Here is a 25,015-nt window from a genome sequence, read left to right on the forward strand (position 1 = left end):
TACTGGCTTACAGTTTGAGAGACACAAATAACCAGATGGAATGGTCAGTGCAGGAGACAGTTCTGGGAGGGGAGGAGCCAAATTAGGGTTGTGAGGGGCAAAGCTGTGAGTGTGGCACGGGACAAAAACACATCACCTGTTCTCTCCCCCCTCCCTGCTTGAGACTCAGGAGGACCATCTGCCATTGTGGGAACTGCTGGGGCATCCTGGGGGTGAGATCCAATAAACACATACATTCATAGTATTTACCTAAAGCTGATGGAGGGAGGTCTCACCTCTCCTGATGCAGCAAGGTAGCATGACTGCTAATGAAGGCAGTTCTGAGAGGAGAGAAACTAAACGGTATTCAGCTAAGCTGATGGATACCCCCATCCTCTCTGATCTCACATCTCCCTCTGCTAGTTGAGGGTCTACTTTCAGCAGTGGCCCACCAAATGTCTCCAGGAAGTCCTCTATTTGATCTCTGGTTTGCCCGCTGCATGTTCATTTGGTGCATGCAAAGGTCTTTTCCTTGTGCCATATTGATACCAGGTAACGGCAGTGTAGTACAGTAGGGCCCCACTCATACGGTGGGTTACGTTCCGGACCCCCGCTGTAAAGCGAAAACCGCTGTAAAGTGGAACTCATTGAATAGAATGGCGTGCAATGTCTGAAAACCACCGTAAAAGCGGAACAAGCACCATATGAGTGGGGCTTTAGTCTTTAACATACACGCTGAGACCACTCTCATGGGAGCTCCTCAGGATTTCCTGGAAACCATGACTTCCTGGGAATTGCGCCTTAGTAATACTGAGCCCACCCATGTAGCCGGTCATACTCTTGACCTTGTATTTGTCCCAGGGGGGGAGGGTAGTGTGCTGAAGTTGGGGGCTAATTCTTTTACCCCTGTGTCATGGTCAGACCACTATCTGGTAAAGATGGATCTCTCGATGCCGCACGCCCTCTGCAGGGGTAAAGGTCCTATTAGAATGGTCCGCCCCAGGCGCATGATGGATCCAGATGGTTTCCTGACGGCGCTTGGGGAATTGGAACCTGCTGAAGGTTGCTCGGTCGAAGCCCTGGTGATGGAGTGGAATGAGAGGATCGCCGGGGCCTTGGACCGAGTGGCTCCGAAACGTCCTCTCCCCCTGAACAGAACTCAAGTAGCACCATGGTACACACCACGGTTGCGTACTTTGAGACAGGAGGTGAGACGACTAGAGTGCCGGTGGCGGAAGTCGCGCTCCGAAGATGCCCGAACACAGGTTAGAGCAGCAATAGCTGCCTACCAGGTGGCGGTAAGGGCAGCAAAGAGGGAATTCTTTGCTGCCTCTATTGCGTCAGCAGAGTGCTGTCCCAAGAGGTTGTTCCAAGTGGTCCGAAGCCTGGTCGGTCCAGTTGCTCAGGAACCCTTGGAACAGTCTAAGGCCTCCTGTGACAAATTGGCAAAGCACTTTGCTGATAAAATCGAGCACCTGAGGAGCTCGATTCCGTACGCCATGGATACAGTGAGTAAACTAGAGTTGACCAGTTGCAAACCGGTCAAATGGGATCGATTTCGGCCTCTTTCTTCTGAGGATGTGGACAAGGTGCTCTCATCTGTAAAGCCTACCTCTTGTCTAAATGACCCTTGCCCATCATGGCTCCTTATGAGCTGTAAAGAGAAATTGGGTGAAGGGATCAAGGCAATGGTTAATGCATCCTTGCAAGAGGGTGTTATGCCACTAGCCTTCAAGGAGGCTATTATAAAACCCATCTTAAAGAAGTCCTCCTTGGATCCCCAGATCTTAAACAACTTCCGCCCAATTTCAAACTTACCATTCTTGGGCAAGGTCATTGAGAGAGTGGTGGCAAATCAGTTGCAGACACACTTGGATGAAACGGATTATCTTGATCCATACCAATCGGGTTTCAGGACTGGACATGGAACTGAAACAGCCTTGGTCGCTCTGGTTGATGATATGAGGAGGGCATTGGATAGGGGAGAATTCACCTTCCTTGTCCTCCTGGATCTCTCAGCGGCTTTTGATACCGTAGACCACGGTATCCTTTTAGATCGCCTGGAGAGTTTGGGATTGGAAGGCACGGTCTTACAGTGGTTCCACTCCTTTCTCTCTGATAGGCGCCAACAGGTAGCATTGGGTGAGGAGGTTTCAGACCCTTGGCCTCTCAATTGTGGTGTGCCACAGGGCTCTATCCTCTCTCCCATGCTATTTAACATCTATGTAAAGCCGTTGGGAGAGATCATCAGGAGATTTGGGCTGCAGCGTCACCAATATGCGGATTTAACATCTATGTAAAGCCGTTGGGAGAGATCATCAGGAGATTTGGGCTGCAGTGTCACCAATATGCGGATGACACTCAGCTCTATCTCTCATTTAAATCTTCACCGGAGAGGGCTGTGGAGACCATGTCCAAGTGCCTGGAATCCGTGAGTGGATGGATGGGCAGGAACAGGTTGAAGTTGAACCCTGATAAGAACGAGGTACTACTTGTGGGAGACAAGGGAGGGTTAGGAGATGTTGACCTGGTGTTTGATGGGGTGAAGTTGCCCCTACAGGACCAGGTCCGCAGCCTCGGAGTTGTTCTTGATTCCAGGCTGTCCATGGAGGCTCAGATTTCGGCTGTGAGCCGGGCAGCTTGGTATCAATTACATCTTATACGTAGGCTGCAACCCTACCTCCCTGTTCAACAGCTCCCGCTCGTGGTACATGCCCTGGTCACCTCTCGATTAGACTACTGTAACTACGCTCTACGTGGGGTTACCCTTGAAAACGACCCGGAAATTACAACTTATACAGAATGCAGCGGCGCGCTTACTCACCAACAGCCGCCGCCGGGACCACATCACGCTAGTATTACTTGATCTACACTGGCTGCCGGTTGTCTTCCGGGCCTGATTCAAGGTGTTGGTATTAACCTTTAAAACCCTGTACGGTTTCGGCCCTGCTTACCTGAAAGAGTGCCTCCACCGCCACCAACTATGCCGCCCAACTAGATCAGCCACACAAGGCCTTCTGTCAATCCCGCCAACCAAAACAGTTAGGTTGGTGGGTACTAGGGAGAGAGCCTTTTCTGTGGTGGCCCCCACTCTCTGGAACTCCCTCCCATGTGTTCTTCGGCATGCCCCTTCCCTAGAGGTATTCCGCAAGGCCCTGAAGACGTGGCTATTCCAACAGGCCTATGAGGTCCTTGGGACGGGTAAATCTCCATGATTTTGTCATCTATCGTATGCTGCTAATATAACTGTTTTTATATGTATCGATGACTGTCCAATATTTTATTTATTGTTATTATGTGATTGCATTTGAAATTTTTGTATTTTATCTCATTTTAATGTACGTCGCCTAGAGTGGCTAATTGCCAGATAGGCGACAAACAAATATATTATTATTATTATTATTATTATTATTATTATTATTATTGCATCTAATTGAGACAGCTGTATTAGCGAATTGCTGTAAAGCGGGGCCCTACTGTACTACCCTTTATGTGCTTACATTAGAATTCCAAAGCTTTGTGGATTGATGAACTGAACCTCTAATGAACAATCCAAGTTTGATAGATGAACTCATTATGGCTGGGAATATCTAAGATCCCTTTTAAATATCTTTTATTGATGTGGTTGTTACTGTGTCAGCAGTTGTCTCGTGTTTGTCTGGCTATGTGAAAAGGCTTCCAGCTCTGCAGTTTGGCCTCCTGGTGTGTTTTCATGCTGTACAATTGATGGGCCTTCCAAGTGGCCAGAAGTCATTTGTGAGGTTTGCAGACCACGTGCCAGGAAGCGGAACCCCTCCACAAGTGGAAGTATTTGCATGGATCTGGACAAGCATAGGAGCACCTGTGTAGGCAGTGGGAACTATGTAGTCCATTCAGTGAGGCATACCTTTACTGGCAGGTATCTTCAGCTATCTCTTTGGGTTACTCTTTTGGTCTTTCATAGCAGTTGGATATAGGAGCATGAGTCATGTTTTTAGCCTAACAGTACCTTTGGCTGCAGTACTGAGTTTTGGAAAGCCGATATGTTCAGGTAAGTAGTGCAGTTGGTGGAGTGAATCCTTGCTGACTGAGAGTTAAATTATTCATTTTGTTAAGCTAGCGTGGTTCATCCTATGTGGGATAGCTTTTAGCATGGTGTCATATTATCAATGTGGAAGTGGGGCATAGGAGAAATTGTACTTCAGAAAATATTGTGAATTCAGCCTGGAAGAATAGCTGTTCCCCCCCCCCAAAAAACCCCAACAACAATCTTAAGTACAAATGCAAAATCATATTCCCAGTTCATTATTGAATATAAATTATCACTGTAAGTTGCTTATGACTTAGAACAACCTTTTTCAGCTTGGGTCCAACCTTTCTTTCTTTCTTTCTTTCTTTCTTTCTTTCTTTCTTTCTTTCTTTCTTTCTTTCTTTCTTTCTTTCTTTCTTTCTTTCTTTCTTACGTTTATATGTACGTTCTTACTTATGGTGGTACTGCTGCTATTGCGGTGTATCTTAGATTAGGCCATGACCCCATAGTGGGTCCTGACACACCAGCTGAAGATTGATGACTTATAAATAGAATCTGCTCAGGGCTTCAGCTAGTGTAGAATAGAAGCCTTAAAGTCATCTATATTGCATGTGGGCAATCTTGGGATGTGGAAAAGGGACCTTCCCTGGGGCCATCTTTTGTTCTGCTATATAGTGCAGGTTTCTGGCTTGCTGCCAGCCTGAAACCTTGGCAGTTATAGCTGTGTTGTGTGTGTGTGTATGTGTACCCTTTTTCCTTTCACCCAAAATGTTCTTGTATAGATCAGAAAGGGGGGGATTTTTCTGTATACAGCTCCTTGTCAGGCTGTCTTGGTTTCTTATTTTTAATTCTTTCTTTATATGTTCCTATACTTCTTTTGCAGACGTCCTTTATTTTTGTGTGTCCTGGTTTCGTTTCCGAACTGATAGGCACTCAACTACTTGAGTTTGCTATTAGAGAGGATGTTGAAGGCGTTTGATAGTGAGTTCTATCATAGCTCCCCATCTAGCACTTTCAGAAATACTTTTTTCTTCATGGGCCATAAAGGAAAATGCAGCTGCTGAACAGGTGATTAGTTGTGGGCTCTGCTGTGGTAGCCCTGACCATATCAAAGCTAACTCACCTAAGTTGTTGAATCCCCTCCCTAAAGTGGCCTGCCTAACCACCTCTACTTTTATTGCTTTGGTTTTGTTCTCTGTTTCCAGTTTTATGATACTTTTGTATCTGTGTTATGCTAGGTTATTTGTTATTTCTTGACCAAGATACCGGATATACATTGTTTTTCTATACTTGTTATTATTTAAATGAGGAAACTGGTATGTTGTGTTCAGGTATGTCAAATACAAAAAGCAGCATGAAAAACAGCCCTCAATCTCTCTTCTTTTTCTTGTAGCTTTATTGGCACACACTATCAACAGTTAATATGCATTTAGTTTATGGAAATACAGAGGGCAGCAGTGGAGTTATTTTACTGTTTTCTGCTCACTCCTTTTTGCCAGTGGTCTGTGGGTGTCTCTCCTATGCAGGAACATTTGACTTTGCCCATTAATTTTATCTTTGTTACTTTCTCTAACAGATGTGTTTGCTCAAGAGCAAAGCTGACTTCCTTTAAAGACCTTAATGTTTTAACATCATCCTCGAAGAAGTCTCTGAGTAGCTGGTACCAAGCACCTTGTGCTCCAGGTTCTCACTGAATTCTGCCAGAGTGCACTCAGATTGATTATATGACATGGCACAACCTTTGCTTGTGTAAATCTAGTGCAGATGTAGATGGGTCAAGGCAGCTGCTGGTCTGTAAATATGCTTTTATAATCAGTTGATTGCTCTAGGCTTTACATTCCTTTGCCCTCCATTGAAGGTTTAATTATTTATATAGTGTCCATGACTCTTTGTATGACTCTGTGGAATGGGAAGAACATTATGTTGAAATCTCGGCCTGGATGTTGGGAGGTCTATTTGTGTCCAGCCGACTTTTCCCTCAAATTTTCCCATGGATTCTGTGATAACAATAAATGCAAGAAAATAAGAAAAGCCCTGGCAGATCAGATCAAGGCCCATGTGTTCCAGCATCCTGCTTTCCACTTTGGCCAACTTTCCCCTCCAGTTCAAAGGGCAATCAGAATGATCAAGAGGCTGAAGCAACTGATTTGGGGTTTTTTAGTTTGGAAAAAGGCGAATAAATACAGTTATGCATGATGTGGAAAACTTTGATAGAGAGGTCCCCCCTCTGCCCACCCATCATAGTACTAGGCCATCCAATGAAGCAGAGTGTTGGAAGATTCAATACAGACGAAAAAGAAAGGACTTCTTTACACAAAACACAGTTAAGCTGTGGAACTGGCTCCCACAAGATATAGTGATGGCCACCAACTTCCCTGGCTTTCCAGTGGGATTAGACAAATTTAATGTCCTACCTCCATTGATAGAGGCCTTTTGCTTATGCGACATTGGCTGCAACCCATCAACTCCTTTCAATGAAACAATATAGCAAGACTGCCAAAATTCTGGCTCTGTTTCTGTTGAGATAACGTGCATACTTTATATTGCAAAAGCAATATTCTATACTTGTAATGGCTGTGTCCTATTAATTTATTAAATCAGCTTGTCTCTGTTGGACCAGGTGGACCAGTACATGCTGCACATTTTCAAGTGTGATGTTTTCCTGATACATTTATTGGTGCGTAGGCTCCCATAAAAGATGTCATTTCCCATCCTTAGTAATTTCTCTTTGATTTGATATTTTGTATTGAACGGCAGGAGCTGTTCAACCTGATTGCAGTGCAGCAAAAAACAATCTTGGTACTTTTTGTGTATTTGAATAGTTCTTCAAGTATTAAAGTAAAATGATAGGGCATGATGTGTATCTGTGTGCTTGCATATAAATTTCAGGTCTCAGGTTTTCTTTCCCATTAAGGTGGTTAGTAATGTACATTGTTGGAGATTTAGCTGGTGTGTGTTTTCTTTCAGTTGCAGTGCATACTGAATGCCAATAAAATGTGCTGTGGGAGAAAACTACTGTAAGTTGATGCACACAAGTGTTTGAGATCTAGGGCAGTGCTGACTTGTGTTTGTTTCATTAAGCTCTTTCAAGCAATGCAATTACATAATGCAAATGAGCTGGTTTGCATTCAAAAAAGTCCTGGTTTGCATTGAAACTGTGGTTAATCTAAAATAGTTTGGGGTGTTTGTGCAAAAACTTTGGTCAATAATATTCTGCTGACATTGTTGCATTGGTGATGTCTAACTTTAGAAGAACCACAAACTGTCTAGGTTAGCTTGAAATATTTTATGTTGTGAGAAAATGCAGAGAAAAACAAAGCGGCTTTAAGAGCATGAAGAAGCTGTTACGATATCTTTAAGGTCTTGCTTTCTAAGATATCTTTCTCATATCTTTGTTCCCATTTTAACATTAAAAAGCCTGGACTTTTAATTTCCTACCTGGTATGTCGTTGAAAGGCATATGTCCCCATTTCTCTCATTTCATCTGGAGACCTGTGCCTTTTATGCTTGTTTCTGTAATGCTCAACCATGGCCTGCTTGACTTGAGCATGGTTTAATGTTCCCATTTGAACACCTAAACCATGATTGAAGATTGGCCATCAGCCAGGATGATGCTAGCATCTAATCATTTTGGAATGCCCTACCCCAGGAGGTTCATTTGACCCTGTTCCTGATGTCCATTTTTCCATTAGATGTCTGGCTTGTCAGATATTTGTAGTCTTTCATTTCTGACTTTTTACTTGCTCCTTCATTATTATCAAGTTTAGCTCATCTGCTGTTCTGTATTTTTTAATATATATTTTATGTTTTATTGATAATTTGCTTTTGTATTGCTTGGAATTACCTCTGCATGCCTCATGTTAAGGGAGAAAGGCAAGAAAGTAATATTTTTAACAAAAAAATAGACATGGTTTGCATTTCACTTTGTGCCACTTTGGATACTATCCCATATATTTAAGATCTTAACCAGGGTTAGTTCTAATGATGATTAAATATTATGGGACCTCTGGGCCACTAGTGAACAATTTAGTGGAGCTAGGAGTAGGATCAGTGATATTGCAAGAACGCAGAACAAGAAATTACATCTTACCACTTGGGCCCTCTAAAGAGAGGCTGCTTGTTAGTCTTCATCTAGGAGATGTCAGTTGACCATTCTTGGTTCCCCCCTCCCCATGCTTTGGGAATATTTGTAATTGATAAAGCAAAGTTGATGTGCGCTGTTCCTTAACTGTAGCTGTTTTTTTGTTGGGGGGGGGGAGAGGCCATGAGAGCCTTGTGGGAAAACAGTAATTAAAGTTTATGCTGGAAAAGAGCTATCATCATCATCATCATCATCAAAGGTGGCAGATCTTAATGAATACTTCAGAGTTCTTGACATGGAAGCACCTGGAAATCAGCCAGATACTGAATTCTTCAGCACTAAGTAGTGCACTGGGGGAAAGTTTCAGGAGGGTGGGAAAGATTGAAGGTGTTACCTGTGAGCCCAAAATACATGCTGTAAGGCATCTGTTTCAGGTTGGCTGGAGCCCCTAACAGGTACTCTGCTATAAAACTCTAACCTGTGACTGCAGGCTCACCTTGTAGATAACTGGCTAACATAACTTCCTGTGTATACATTGACATTTCAGAGTTCTCCTGTGAATGTCAAAGTTTATATCAGTTATTGCCCTTTGTTGTAGAATGTATCATGGTATGGCGGTTCCAGATGATGATAATAAATAATAATAAATAATAAATATTTTATTTCTAGGCCGCCTATCTGGCCGCAGGAGCGGCCACTCTAGGCGGCGTACACATAAATAAAATATAACATATACACTTCATATAACACAAAATCAATATAAAATTAAGCTAAAAACCACCCATAGCTATGGCAGATAAGATTAGACTGTTCCCGGGGTCTTGTAGGCCTGCCTGAATAGCCAGGTTTTCAAGGCTTGGTGAAAACTTGGCAGGGAGGGGGCATGGCGAATATCATAAGGCAGAGAGTTCCAGAGGGTGGGGGCCACAATTGAAAATGCCCTCTCTCTGGTCCACACCAGCCTAGCTGTTTTAACCGGTGGGACCGAGAGAAGGTCTTGAGTGGCTGATCTTGTCAGGTGGCATATTTGTTGATGCTGGAGGCGCTCCTTCAGATACACTGGGCCGATACCGTATAGGGCTTTAAAGGTTAATACCAACACCTTGAATTGGGCTCGGAAGACAACTGGTAACCAGTGTAGATCTTCTAACACCGGAGTGATGTGATCACGGCGACGGCTGTTCTTAATCAGACGCGCCGCCGCGTTCTGTACCAGCTGTAATTTCCGGACCGTTTTCAAGGGTAACCCCACGTAGAGCGCATTACAGTAGTCTAAGCGAGAGGAGACCAAGACATGCACCACCCATGGGAGAAGATGGACAGGAAGGTAGGGTCGCAGCCTTTGTATTAGATGTAATTGATACCAAGCTGCCCGGCTCACTGCCAAAACCTGAGCCTCCATGGACAGCTGGGAGTCAAGGATGACCCCGAGGCTGCGGACCTGGTCCTTCAGGGGCAGTTTTACCCTATTTAGCACCAGGTCTATATCTCCTAACCTTCTCCTATCTCCAACGAGCAGCACCTCGGTTTTGTCAGGGTTTAGTTTCAGCCTATTTCCTCCCATCCATTCACTTACTGACTTCAGGCACTTGGAAATGGTCTCCACAGCCAACTCTGGTCACAAATTAGTTACCACACCAAAATTAGCATTGATAAAGTGGTAAAGAAGAGCTGTTCAACTTTAACCCACAAACCTCTCTATTTGAGATTATGTTTGTCTTCTCTAACCTGAGATTTGTGTATGTTGATTTGGCCTTTCTGTTTTCTGCATCATTGATTGTGCAATAGATTCGATTTGGTTGGAATAATTTGGAGGATCTTGGGAAATCACTTAATGGAATTTGGTCTTTGTCTGCATAATCTAGCTTTCTGCTTGAGTAGTTGAAGACACTGCTTAATCAACTTGATATAAACTCCCATTTGGTTCACCTTCCAGAGAGTTGTATCTGGAGCAGAAAGGCAGTTCAAATGGGTATTGTCTATTTCCTTGGGGAAGAATATAAAGCTCTTTAATGGAGGGTGTGTGTGTGTGTGGGGGGGGTACCTTTCACAAAGTGACCCTAGACATGATGATTTGTTCTCTGAAGCTCCCTTGGTAATACACAGAAACGGCAAGAACTCCGAAACCTCATCTCTGCTGCAATTTCCAAAGCTTGTTTGAAGAGCTGTAGTTGATATTCTGTTACCAGTGGCATACTTTCAGATGTTGACTTTGTGCTCAGCATGAGAGCACACATAAAGCAGGTGTATTTTATTAGCTACATTATTTAATACATATTTTAGTCTCCATATAAAAATGTGCAGTGTTAGAACGGCAGGTATTTCCTTAACAATTTCTCTAGTTTTGCTGGATTTTGAGGTTGTCTGCTCATAATGTTGAATTCTCCACAACAGACTGGCATACTTGATCACGTTTTCGTCTTGCACTGTAGAGTCAGAAGAACACAGTACTGTTAAGATCCCAAAGCATAATGCAAATACAAATGCAATAATAATAATAATACAGGCTTGAATCCTCCCAGGCCTTAGGGGTGGTGTCACAAATTGGCATCACTAGGAGAAGAACCTGGGTCTTTCAAGCCAGGAGGAACTTGAGCAATAAAAGTAGAAGCATTTATAGCTCCACTTAGAAGCAAATGGAACTTTCCGGTCTTTTGCAGCTCATCATTAATTAATCAGTTCTTAGTTGACTACCTGATGTTCCCACCTGTGGACCTGCACATCTCCGACCTTGCCATGCCCCATCCCTGTCTAGGTAACCTGCAGTAACAGCAACGTTGAGGGCAGCTCCACCCCACGATATGGACTGCTATTGGGCTGGAGTCCTCTAAAATGTATGCTTTTGACATGCTGTCAGACATTCTGTTCATGACGTGCTGCTTATAATGTGTGGATCCATTGAGCAAGCTGTTGAACCATCTCAGTTTTTCCTTTTCTTCAGCTCTCCTTGTATTGTATCAGCTCTCCTTGCCTCATCTACAGATTAGCACTTTGGAATGCATTCACTCATGTGGAGTTCTGCCTACCTGGGCAAACTCCTGATGGTTATCAGTGTTAGGAGTGCTCACCTCCACTTTGGTTCATTTGGAGTCAAAGGGGGTGGAAAGGCCCTCGAGTGTTCTGGATTGCCTTTGCCACGCCCACACCACCTGCTTTCTGACTTGTAATTGAGCAGGGGGTTGGATTTGATGGCCTTATAGGCCCCTTCCAACTCTACTACTCTATGATTCTATTCCTGAGTACTGTGAAATGAGGATAAGAAGCAAGGGCCATCTTTTGGCATTTTTGGAGGAACGTGCAGACTCTGAATTAAATGTTACCTCATTTCTTGGCCGATTTCCCTCATGCCCAGCAGAAAAATCCCATTGTTCAAAGACAGCATTAGAAAGCGAACTATTTCTTTTCAGAGCATCAGCAAGAAATACATACACAACATGAGAACACCCAGACCCAGACCTCTCCCCTTCATGCTGATTTGTAAGGAAAAAAGTGTATTTAAGAGCAAGGTTTGAGACCCAAGATGGTGATCTGCGCTCCAACATGTGTAACTACACTCTCAAGGAATGCCGCGCAGGACTGCTGGCCACAGATCAGGAAGGGAGTCTGTGTCTTGGTGCACACCTTGAGGCAAAGAGATTCCTTCTTGCTTTTTGGTCAGAGCTCCTTCACATCACTTCAGCTGTATTCCACTGTGCACTCCCTGGCCTAGAATAGGTAATCTTTGCTACCTGTCATTCCTTATACCATTAGAGACCTTTTATCTCTTTAGTTTAGGGTTATGAGTGGCTTAGTGTATCACACACCCACAAATTTTATATCACTATTCTTCTGTTTTCTCTCAATAAAAGAAAACTTTGCTTTAGCCTGGTTATACACATGCTATTTCGGCACATTTTAGGACAAATTACCTGGTTTATCCCTAGCAAAAGATCCCTCTCCTCTCAAGGAGGCATGTTTAATGGGACACGTGGGTGGCAGGTTCACACACTCAGGTTCCCAATAGACACGTGTTAACACCAGCTAAGAATTTTTATTTTATTTATTTCATTAAACTTATAGACCGCACCATAGCCGAAGCTCTCTGGGCAGTTTACAAGAACAGGAACAATATCAAAATACAATACACATATGACAATATAAAACATTAAAAATTTAAAATGTTAAAAATTAAAACAGTTCCAACACGTACTAACTTAATTAAAATGCCTGAGTGAAGAGAAGTAACTCTTGCACAAAGTTATGCGTGGGTAGAGATGTGAAGGCCCGGGGTGGAGGGGAACGTTTACCCCCCCCCATACCCCCTCCCCCAAATTTTTCAGAAAAAAACAAAAAATGCTTTGGAGAAAAAATGAAATAAATAAATAAAAACAAAACTAACCCAGTTTCCCCCTGTACTTTTTCATTTTTTTCTGGGCCTTCACATCTCTACGTGGGGGTTAAGTCGTTTTAGTGGTAGCAAATAGGTAATGAAAGATAAAATGACTTTACTTTGAACAAGAATGGACTGGAATATGGATAACTCTGTGTCCAGGTTATACTCTATGTGCATCTGAAGATATGTTAATAATGCATTTAATCTTTGTGGGGAAATAGGATTTTTATAGTCATTTTGATTTTATATCTGGGTGTAGTGCTGATGTTGAAATCACTTTAGTTGTGAGACTTCAAGCTTTATGCTTATAATAAAACGTGGCATTTATGGTTAGATGCTCCTTGTGCCTTTTTAAAGCCAGTAATTATGTCTGACTACCAGAGCTGCTTTGTGCTTTATGGTATTATTAGTGGGCACAAGCTGTGGGAAATGTTTCTTCATGTCTCAGTGTACTGGTCCCATTGAAATGAAAGACTCCTGCAAATCTCCCAGGTCTTTCTGTGGATCTGGTGCAATAGGTGTGCACCAGCCAGGTTTTATGTTTTGAATATTCACTTCAGCTCCATGTCTTCATTTTCTCTCTCTTGTAGATTAAAACAAAACCAAATGCATGTTCGAGATGAAATCAGCAAAGTTCTTGAGCGTGAACGGGCTGCCTCAAATGAGCATTTGGCCAGATCCATTCTTAGAGAAAGAGCTACAACTGAAGAGGAGCGCCTGAAAGCGCAGTTGTTGGTAAGTGTAAAGTCCTCCCCCCCCAGGTTGTCAAGCAATGAGTGGATACTGCAGATCAGAAAAGGTACGGCCAGGGCCAAGAAGATGCCAGTATGGTTAACGAGCAAAGTTAAGGAAGCTCTTAGAGGCAAAAAGTCTTCCTTCAGAAAATGGAAGTCTTGTCCGAATGAAGAAAATAAAAAAGAACACAAACTCTGGCAAAAGAAATGCAAGAAGACAATAAGGGATGCTAAAAAAGAATTTGAGGAGCACATTGCTAAGAACATAAAAACCAACAACAAAAAATTCTATAAATACATTCAAAGCAGGAGACCATCTAGGAAGGCGATTGGACCCTTGGATGATAAGGGAGTCAAAGGTGTCCTAAAGAACGATAAGGAGATTGCAGAGAAGCTAAATGAATTCTTTGCATCTGTCTTCACAGTGGAAGATATAGGGCAGATCCCTGAACCTGAACTAACATTTGCAGGAAGAGATTCTGAGGAACTGAGACAAATAGTGGTAACGAGAGAGGAAGTTCTAGGCTTAATAGACAATATAAAAACTGACAAATCACCGGGCCCGGATGGCATCCACCCGAGAGTTCTCAAAGAACTCAAATATGAAATTGCTGATCTGCTAACTAAAATATGTAACTTGTCCCTCGGGTCCTCCTCCGTGCCTGAGGACTGGAAAGTGGCAAATGTAACGCCAATATTCAAAAAGGGATCCAGAGAGGATCCTGGAAATTACAGGCCAGTTAACTTAACGTCTGTCCCTGGAAAACTGGTAGAAAGTATTGTTAAAGCTAGATTAACTAAGCACATAGAAGAACAAGCCTTGCTGTGAAGCAGAGCCAGTTACTGTCTCAGTAACCTATTAGAATTAGCAGTCATGGAATAAGAGGAATAAGAGGAGAGGTCCTCTTGTGGATAAGGAATTGGTTAAGAAGCAGAAAGCAGAGAGTAGGAATAAACGGACAGTTCTCCCAATGGAGGGCTGTAGAAAGTGGAGTTCCTCAAGGATCGGTATTGGGACCTGTACTTTTCAACTTGTTCATTAATGACCTAGAATTAGGAGTGAGCAGTGAAGTGGCCAAGTTTGCTGACGACACTAAATTGTTTAGGGTTGTTAAAACAAAAAGGGATTGCAAAGAGCTCCAAAAAGATATCTCCAAACTGAGTGAATGGGCGGAAAAATGGCAAATGCAATTCAATATAAAGAAGTGTAAAATTATGCATATTGGAGCAAAAAATCTGAATTTCACATATATGCTCATGGGGTCTGAACTGGTGGTGACCGACCAGGAGAGAGACCTCGGGGTTGTAGTGGACAGCACAATGAAAATGTCGACCCAGTGTGCGGCAGCTGTGAAAAAGGCAAATTCCATGCTAGCGATAATTAGGAAAGGTATTGAAAATAAAACAGCCGATATCGTAATGCCATTGTATAAATCTATGGTGCGGCCGCATTTGGAATACTGTGTACAGTTCTGGTTGCCTCATCTCAAAAAGGATATTATAGAGTTGGAAAAGGTTCAGAAGAGGGTAACCAGAATGATCAAGGGAATGGAGCGACTCCCTTACGAGGAAAGGTTGCAGCATTTGGGGCTTTTTAGTTTAGAGAAAAGGCGGGTCAGAGGAGACATGATAGAAGTGTATAAAATTATGCATGGCATTGAGAAAGTGGATAGAGAAAAGTTCTTCTCCCTCTCTCATAATACTAGAAGTGGACATTCAAAGAAGCTGAATGTTGGAAGATTCAGGGCAGACAAAAGGAAGTACTTCTTTACTCAGCGCATAGTTAAACTATGGAATTTGCTCCCACAAGATGCAGTAATGGCCACCAGCTTGGATGGCTTTAAAAGAAGATTAGACAAATTCGTGGAGGACAGGGCTGTCAGTGGCTACTAGCCATGATGGCTGTGCTCTGCCACCCTAGTCAGAGGCAGCATGCTTCTGAAAACCAGTTGCCGGAAGCCTCAGGAGGGAGAGTGTTCTTGCACTCGGGTCCTGCTTGCGGGCTTCCCCCAGGCACCTGGTTGGCCACTGTGAGAACAGGATGCTGGACTAGATGGGCCACTGGCCTGATCCAGCAGGCTCTTCTTATGTTCTTAAGAACCGTAAGAGTTCAGATAGGCTGCAGTCCATCTAGGGCTTCTCCCTTCCCCATTGACTAGAATAGTACAGTAACCCCTCAGTTAACAAATCCTTCCGGAAGCTCCTTGCAATGATGGCTTTTTTGGGCATGGGGGGCACACACTCTGATATGGTCAGAATGTGGCTCTTTGCCTGCTGGATTGTGGTGGCTGCTGCAGGCATCTGTCTCACGCACAGGTGGAATCGCGCTCGATGCCCCAGAAGCACTGTTTTATTGCAGATGCACCTGCGTGATCCGGCAAGGAGCACAATTCCAGCCACCCATGAGAGGAGTCTGCAGCAGCCGTAGTCAATCAGTCCTCCTTGCCTGTTAACAGAGAGAGAAAGAGATGGAGGAAGAGGAACAGGTGGGTGTGTTGCAGCCACTGTTAGCAAAGAGACCAGGCTGGTTAATTTCTCTTCCTCCTCCTCTGTTGGATGCATCCTTCCTTTGCTTGCCCGCTCAGCCCAGTGTAATGAAGCTCTGATCCCTCTCCCCCTTTTTGTCTCTGTTTCCCTGTCTTCATGAGTGTATGTGTAAAAGAAGCTCAGTTGCTGTGCTGAAAGAAAAATAGCTGCCCGTGTTCACAGATTGATTGTGAGATACTCACACTCTTATTTCACCGGGGGGGGGGGGGAGAAATGGCTAAGAAGTCAGCCTTTACAAGAGCAATGCACAGTTCTTTCTCAGTTTCTGCCTGCCCCCAAGCGCTGCTGCAACTTGAGGTTAGGGTACTATGTTCTCATTTTCTCCTTTGTCAAGTCAAAAACAGCATTGTGCTCCTCCTCCCCCTGCTTGAGGGTAGGGGAGGATGGGGGGGGGGGAGAGAGAGAGAGAGAGAACTTAATGTCTGATTGTTTCAGTGAGATGTCTCATGCCTTAGGGGTTCTATCAGTAAAAGATCCTGACTTTGAGTGAAGCTATATGGTGAGGAGAACTGTGCTCTAAAGTTTAGGTTGCTACAGCGAGATGCTACATGACAAAAGGAAAAAGGCAAGGCAGGCATCCCTAGATGCATTTTGGAAGAAGCATTCAAGTGGTCTCTAGAAGGTTTAAAATGTTTTTGTTTATTTATACAAGGTTTACTTGACCTGGTTGTTTCATTTTAGACATGCATATTGTTAGTTTTGAATAAAAAGTTTGCTGAAACATATTGAACTGCTGTTTTTTTGTGGTGTAGGAACTGATCCCTATTCTTTCCATGTTATTCCTTCTGGTACCAAAGTTTCTGTTAAAGAAGTTAAAAGTGTCCAGGAACACACCTACTTCGTTAACTGAGGTTTTACTGTAATAAGCTGTGAGTGGCGAGTGATGGGTAGTGGCAGGGAAGCAGTATTTTGGTGTTTGATGAGATAGTGGGAGATATTTCACACCTGCAATAGCTCAGTGTTGTTTTGAAGATGAAGATGCCAAGTCACAAATCTGGCATTAGATGCTTCCCTTTCTCTGCAACTGACTTAGTTGGTGACCTTGACAAAGGCATTAGATTCTCTATTTAGCAGTTTTCGAAAAGGGCCTAACAATGCACCTATTTTTCAAAAGAGTTGTTCCACTGAACAAATGGAATAGAAGGAACAGGTTGTGTAGACAGGGAGCGCCGCTGGACCCAGCTTTGTCAATGGATGCTCAGGTAGCCTCAGTGACTAGAAGCCCCTTTCATCAGCTGCACTTGTTACGACATCTGTGACCTTTCGCAGACTGGGGGAACTTGGCCACAGTAGTTCAGGCATTGGTGACCTCAAGATGGGATTACTGCAATGCACTCTTGTTAGCAAGACTCCTCCGCAGACATGTGTTTCGCATCAACACTTTCTAGGAGTCTTGCGAATTAGGATCTTTAGACATTAGCAATAGTGTGCCTTGGCAGATTTACCCAGTAACTTACACTCACACAGGTCTTAAACATGGCGATATTTATTGATCATATGGGCATAGAATCAAAATTTTCTCATTTAGCACTTCAATGGGGAATAACTCAGTACCAGTATATATCTATTGGCATCAATAGGGATAACTAAGTAAAAGTAAGTGTGAGGGAACTAAGTAATCTTAATCATAAATGAATTAACACACTCAACATATACACACACAGAAAAAAGCAAGTACACAATGCATAAGAGTAGATGGGACGGGATGAGTTCAGCACAACTGAGGACGGCACTTAGCCTGCTGTTTCTCTCTCTCTCTGGGCTCACTTTGCAGACTAGGCCTTAGTCATGCACAGGTGGCAGGGAGGATCAAAGATTGGCTTCTGAAACACAGTCGTGCACACACAGTCAAATATAGGCAGAGGGAGATGTAGAGGCTACAGTTTGTAGGGAAAGGTCCCCCAGAAGACAGGATAGAGAGCAAGATACACCTTTCCCAGGCCTCTGGAAGTAGGACTGGAGCACATTGAAACTCCTCGGTCAGGCAAGGAAACAGCAAATGCAACATGCAGGCCTTGAAACAGCTTCTTGGATCTCTGCTTCGGCTAGCAAAGGTCCAAGGGAAAGTTGGAAAAGTAGTGGGGTCCTGAAAAGAGCTTTAGAAAGCAGCTCCAGCAAGCAGCGGCCTCTGTTTCAGCAGGTGGAGGTCTAGAGATAGTGAAGGAAAAGTAGGGGGAGTCTGACCCCTGAGTTTTGGCTGGCTAAGTGATTCAGCAGGCAATTTCTGATAGAGTGATACTCAGCAGAGTAGAACTGGGCAACCAGGGCCCAGAGCCCAGAACTCAGAACATGGCTGTAGGAGTCCAGCTTTTATACTTTTCTGGACAAAAGCCTCAAAGGAAAATACAGATTGGATCAGGCAGGTGTTATTCCTCAGTTTCCATACCTATTATGAGTCGTATGGTCTGGTTAATAGACTTTTCTTTTGTGAAGACAGGTGATGGTATTTACTTTTCAGCTTGCTTGATAAGATACAGATCTGAAGATGGGCCATATATTTACAGTTGCTACAGGGATTGAATTGAATGGATTGCCAAAGGTCATGTCCTATGCATATGACTGGCAATATCCTCTTGGTTGAGATGACAAACATAACTCTTTCAGCTACTTTTCCCATCAGGTCTCAAGCAGCCTCTGCAAAATGAACTGAACTGAAGACATTTTAAAAATCACATAGGCCAAATTGGGGTGGAGTGTCTCTCAGGTTTACAGGCTCATAGCCAGCCTGCCAACACTCTTATGTAGGGCTTCCCTTGCACTTGACCCGGAAACTGCAGATTGTGCAAAATGCTGCAGCAAAGCTGCTGACAGGAGTGAGACCCTGTCAGCATATAACACCTCTTCCCAGAGACCTGCAATGGCTGCTGATTTGTTACGTGGCCAAGTTCAAGGTGTTGTTATTAGTAAAGTCCCTAACAGCTTGGGACCAGTTTACTTGTAGGACCGCCTTACCCCATGTGTGCCCACTCGAGCGTGTCAATCTGAGGACTGGCACTGTTACAGGTGTCACATAATACTTGTTCCACACTTGTAAGAAATCATTCTTTTGGTGTGGCAGCACCTATGCTTTGGAACTCCCTGCCTGTTGACCTCAGGCAGGTGCCTTCACTGTATTATTTTCAGTGCCTACTTACAACATTTCTTTTTAGGCAAGCCTATCCAGACACACAGATGCTGATGTATTTTAATCTCTTTTTAGGCTACTGCTGTTTTTAATCATTTTTAAATTGCTTGCTTTTAACTGTTTTTATTGATAATTTTAATGTCTCTTGTAAACTGCTTAGAGGTGTTTCACAATCAAGCAGCATGTAGATTTTGTTCAATAATAAATTAATAGTTTTGGATTAAATTGAAGATGCTTTTCCAAAATCTTTGTTTTCACTCAATGGCTTGGAGCCTATGATAAAGTCCTTGTGCGGGAAGCCATGGTTTGTGTTCCTGATCCAAAGCCAAGTTTTTTTTAAAAAAAAATACCCACTCCTTTTCTCCTTGTGTTTCCGCCCTCCTTCTTGTACCATAATTTTTTCAATGTCACACACACACACACACACACACACACACACACACACACACACACACACACACACACACACACACACACACACACACACACACACACACACACACACACACACACACACACACACACACACACACACACACACACACACACACACACACACACACACACACACACACACACACACACACACACACACAGAGTATTGGATGGATTCAAGGCACTGTTATTGAAACTTAGTTTCGTTCTACAATTTTTTTTAATGTATTGAAGACAAGACAGTGATAATTTTTCATTGACTTGACCTTATATAACAGAAGGCAGATTTCTAACTTTTGTTAACGTTGTGCATAAGGAGGCATTGGAAATTGGATGAAGTGATGCAATTAATTTAACCAAGACCTTTCATGGCAATGAGGTGTTCACAGGAGCTTCCTTTTGCTTCAGAAAACTCTGCAGTCCTATACGGTGCTCACAAATCATTTTTGTGACCAGCCTTTTAATTCTGTAACAACTCTATATCCAGAGCTCCTCATGAAGTGTTCTTTGCTGCAAAACTGCTTGAGGACCAGCTGGATTTATTCTCCTTGGAATAGTTTGAAATGTAGTGACATTGCCATAAATACCGTATTGATGTTCAATCACTGGAGTCATAATGAGTGTCTGGGTGAGCTATGGAGAACATGGAGTTTAAAAAATAAATAAACCTAGAGATAACAAAAGTACACAAAGACAGTTGTATTTCCATCTTCTTGTAATGACCTGGCATTTACTGTTAACATATTTGCTTTACTGCTTGGGCTAAAATGAGCTGTCATTAAAACCTTGTATTTTGGGAAGCAGGTTTGTTGAGTCCCAGTGACATTAAAGTCTCATTTGCTACTGAAGAGGCAAAAAATATAGTTCTGTGCACTCGGAACTGATTATTGTTTGAAGGAATCATCAAGAGTAATATGTGTGCACTCTCTTTTGCATTTTGTCCTGGAATCAAGTTTCAGATTGGTTGTCTTCACTAATTAAGAGAGGGTAGTCCTCCCGCCTTGACAAGCTGCAGCTCAGCTTAATAAAGAAGCATAGCTATCCATGGTTTGCTCACCTCCAGGATCAGCTGCTGAAATATTCTTCTAGTGAAATTCATTAATTCCCTCCCCTTTAATATACAGTTGGTGGGGCTTTATGCAAGTTGAAACATGGAACAATTCCCCATCACCACCACCCCAACTGTAGGAAAAAACATGTATTTTGTTTTTTAAGGAACAATATATCCCACTTCTTTTAATAACTTTAAAAACAACAAAATTAATTAAAACAGTGAGCATCAAGTAGCAACAATAAACAAACTGCTACTATTAAAAATAATCTTCGAGGTAAAACTCCATCAAAAGAGTATGGGATTAACAAATATAGGAGATAGATATGGGATACAAGGCAGTCCTTAAGGAACCCCATCCAAAGCAGCTAAGGGATCTTAAGGTAAGAACGAGCACTTTAAATTGAGCTCAGAAATGAACAGGTAATCAGTTAATACTGAACTATTCTCATTATATGGCCAGTCCCAGCTGCAGTCTGGTGGTGTTCTAGTTGAAATTTCATGATTTTTTCAATGACAGCTCTATGTAGAGCACATTACAATAATCTAGATTGCAGGTTATTAAAGCATAAATAACTGTGGCCAGGTCTGATTTTTCTAGAATATATGCAGCTGGTAAAAGGGATTCTTAAGTCACTGCCAACATGATCTTGGTAAAAACAGCACTAGATGAAGGAGCAACTCCAGGCTGCAAACCTGTGCCTTGCAATCTGTCCAAGGCAGGCTGTGTACGTTATCCGTCCAGTCTCCCAACCAGCAGCACATATACAAGCTGCTTTGGTGCCTCACATTGAGTGGGCAGGTTATAGTTGTACCTCATAGGTTCAGCAGTGACTTCCAAATATATGGGGAGGGTTAAAAAGAAAAGGAAGGGGTGCCTCTTTGATCCTCCAAGATTTGTATATGGCATCAAGTGTGTGGGATCCACTGCATCCTGCATTGCTCTCAGTGGGTAATAATGGAGCAGTAGGCTGTTGGCTGGGGAGTACTGCTACACACTGGGAGATCTGGCGTGCAGTTCAGTATTGATGATAACTTGGGCAGGAAGTACCAAGCTACCTTAAATGACTTCAGGTCTTCATGACCAGATGAATGTAAAGAAAATAGAACAGGTTTAAAGGCAGCAAAAAAAGAGGTATGGAAAAAGAATCATATGAGGAAAGGTTGGAGGAACTGGATATGTTTAGCATGGGAGAAGAGATGTTTGGGGCACTAGGGGTGAAGAGAATATTGTTGTTGTTATGTGCCTTCAAGTCAATTACAATTTATGGCGATCCTATGAATCAGTGACCTCCAATAGCATCTGTTATAAAATACCTAGTTCAGATCTTATAAGTTCAGGTCTGTGGCTTCCTTTCTGGAATCAGTCCATCTCTTGTTTGGCCTTCCTCTTTTTCTACTCCCTTCTGTTTACCCATGGTCTTTTCTAGTGAATCATGTCTTCTCATGATGTGTCCAAAGTATGATAACCTCAGTTTCATCATTTTAGCTTCTAATGATAGTTCTGGTTTAATTTGTTCTAACACCCAATTGTTTGTCTTTTTCGCTGTCCGTGGTACGCACAAAGCTGTCCTCCAACACCACAGTTCAAATGAGTTGATTTTCTTTTATCCGCTTTTTTCACTGTCCAACTTTCACATCCATACATAGAGATCGGGAATACCATGGTCTGAATGATCCTGACTTTAGTGTTCAGTGATACATCTTTGCATTTGAGGACCTTTTCGAGTTCTCTCATAGCTGCCCTCCCCAGTCCTAGCCTTCTTCTGATTTCTTGACTATTGTCTCCCTTTTGGTTAATGACTGTGCCGAGGTATTGATAATCCTTGACAAATTCAATGTCCTCATTGTCAACTTTAAAGTTACATAAAACCTCTGTTGTCATTACTTTAATCTTCTTGATGTTCAGCTGTAGCCCTGCTTTTGTGCTTTCCTCTTCAGCTTTTATCAGCCTTTGTTTCAAACCATTACTGGTTTCTGCTAGTAGTATGGTATTGTCTGCATATCTTAAATTGTTGATATTTCTCCCTCATATTTTCACACCTCCTTCAATTTGGTCCAATCCCACTTTCCGTATGATACGTTCTGCATATAGATTAAACAAATTAGGTAACAAAATTACAACCCAATCAGTTTCTCCATATTCTGCCCTTACAGTACTCTTGTCCAGAGTGTAGGTTGCGCATCAGGACAATCAGATGCTGTGGCACCCCCATTTCTTTTAAAGCATTCAATAGTTTTTCATGATCTACACAGTCAGTGGCTTTACTGTAATTGCTCTTCAAATACCTGGAACACTCTCAGAGAGAAGAGGGGTAAGGTTTGTCCTCTGTTGTCCTAGACGGCAGGGCTAACTAATGGGCGTAGGTTATATAGGGTAGATTTTGATTGAACAATAGGAAGAGCCTCATCATGGTAATATCAGCTTGACAGTGGAACTAATGACCTAGAATAGTGGTGGGAACTTCCTTGCTGAGGGGGGTGGGATTAAAGAGGGGCTAGACAGCCATCTGTAGGGGATGCTCTAGCTCTGGATTTCTGGCATTGAGCAAGGAGTTTAACTAGATGGGCTACAGCCTTCTTCCCACCAATGATTCGATGGTCACTGTGGGCAGCGGTTTCAATCAGAAGCTGAGCACTCTTCCATAGGTGGCCAGTATCTCTTTACTTTTTCACTAGGCTTTATGGGGTTCTTGAACGCATATGATATTGGTAAACCATCTCCTCTCCATAGTTCTGAGCAATACCTTCAAACTGCATATTGCAAATAGGGTTTTCTCTAACAGCCCCATTTATCTCCATTGTTTTTAACTTGCTCACCTTTGACTGCAAGAAGGCTTTTGATTTTCTACAAAAGAAGATTACACCTGACCTTTCCTGCTCTTCACCAAATAATCCTTCCTATACTAACTATGTTTTCAGGATAACTTGGCTAGGAAATACTGCAGGGCAGAATTTGCCAAACGAGATAAAGCACTTTCTCTCTTAAGTTTGTTTACAGCTCTGCAGTATTTTATTACATACCTCATTTAGCCCGTTCATCATTTTAATAGAAAAACAAGTCCTTTTATATGAGTCTGAAATTATTTGAGGGAAACTACATAGCCTAAAACTGAATGCAATTAGTTATTTTAGGTCTATCCAAGCAGAAAAGCCAAAATGGCAAAACTAGAAAGTTCAGCAATGATTATTTGCTGTGTGGTGAAAACGTTCAAGAAATTAGTGTTAATACTTAAAAGTTAGAGCTGGACCCAGAACAGAATTTAAACTCAATTACCCCATGTGATTGCTCTCATGAAAATTCCTTTTTTATTAGATACAAGTGTGAATAATGCTTGATATGGAAAAGGCCCTACAGAAGTGTCTGTAAGACTCAGTAGAATAGAAATAGTAGAATATGCCTGTAGAGTTTTTGGCTGAGTGGTTTTTTAAATAACTCCTAACTACTTTCAGGAAGGTGGTAGACCTGGTTAAGAGTCTTGAAAACATGGCATGAATTTAGTAAGTTGCTGTTTGAAGTTTGGAGTAATTGTCAACTGCAGCCATTCCTCTTTCATTCCTCTTAAGGCATGCTTGGAATGAATCCTTGACAACTTTGCTATCCTAGTGCTTGAAAATCAGGCCTGGACTGCACAAATAGCAGATGAAGTAGTTCCTTGTCTGTATCACTTTGGCCTACATGTGCGGCCCATCTGATTGAATAGCTGCTGCAGACAAATAAATAAATACAAATAAACAAATTCTTGCACGTAGAAAACTAACATGTTGGGGAGAACCATTTTAGCCCAGCATTCTCCCTGATTTTCATGTTGTCAATGTATACTTATTTTCATGGCAGAACTTATTTATTTATTATTTGATTTATATCCCGCCCTTCCTCCCAGGAGGAGCCCAGGGCGGCAAACAAAAGCACTAAAAACAGTTTAAAACATCATAAAACATAAGTCGTATGATACCCCTCTATACCCTAAAGCAGTGATTCCCAACTTGGGGGCCATGAAGTAATCCAGAGGGGGCCGCAACTAGTAAAGAAATGAATTATTTATTAAAAAGTCTTCTCTCCCTGGATGCTGTCTGCTCCCCATTGCCATTGCAGATGACACCTCCCTCTTGCTCCAAATGAGAGGGGAGGACTTTGCTGAAGCGCCAGAATGTCTTTCAGGTGCACTGAGTGCAGGCATCTGCCTATACCACACATGGCAGATGCCAAAGGACACAGAGGGTGCTACCAGGAAGAAGAGAGGATTACTATCCCAATTCCCGTCTCCTCGCACTACCGCTGCTGACGATGCCCTTACTCGAAATGAGAGGAGAGGGCTTTTTGTGAAGCAAAAAGAAGCAAAGCTGCAAGGAAGGGCTGCTTTCCCCCTTCCTTCCTGGCAGCCAGCCTGCCTGCCTTTCTTGACTCCTGCTTTGCTGCCACCTCCTTTTAAAAATTATTCCTATTTGCGAGGCCACCCAGATCTCACCTTCCGCCCAGACAGAGCCAAGGAGCAGTTAGGAAGCTCAGAACTTGCTTGTCCCCCACCTCTGAGGCTAAGTGTGTGCGCCAATGTCCCACCTTTCTTCTACCTACATTCCACCCCCCAACTTCTCTCTCCATGATGCTGCAGCAGTTGAGGACTTCCCTCCTCCCATGTGCCCAAATGCATGCATGCCTACAGATGCTTGCAGGAGGGGCAG

At 42.9% G+C, this 25,015-nt stretch overlaps 1 protein-coding gene across 2 annotated transcripts in view; it reads left to right on the top strand.

Moving 5' to 3' along the window:
- Positions 1-25,015, top strand: part of CHCHD3 (coiled-coil-helix-coiled-coil-helix domain containing 3) — a 320,988-nt gene that overhangs the window by 100,073 nt on the left and 195,900 nt on the right. For both annotated transcript variants that reach the window (XM_061582659.1, XM_061582658.1), the window contains exon 4: positions 13,032-13,176. In XM_061582659.1, the coding sequence (XP_061438643.1) occupies positions 13,032-13,176 (145 nt within the window). The remainder of the gene's footprint in view (positions 1-13,031; positions 13,177-25,015) is intronic.

The sequence above is a fragment of the Rhineura floridana genome, chromosome 8 (assembly GCF_030035675.1).
Source record: "Rhineura floridana isolate rRhiFlo1 chromosome 8, rRhiFlo1.hap2, whole genome shotgun sequence".
In the NCBI taxonomy this organism is placed as follows: Eukaryota; Metazoa; Chordata; class Lepidosauria; order Squamata; family Rhineuridae; genus Rhineura; species Rhineura floridana.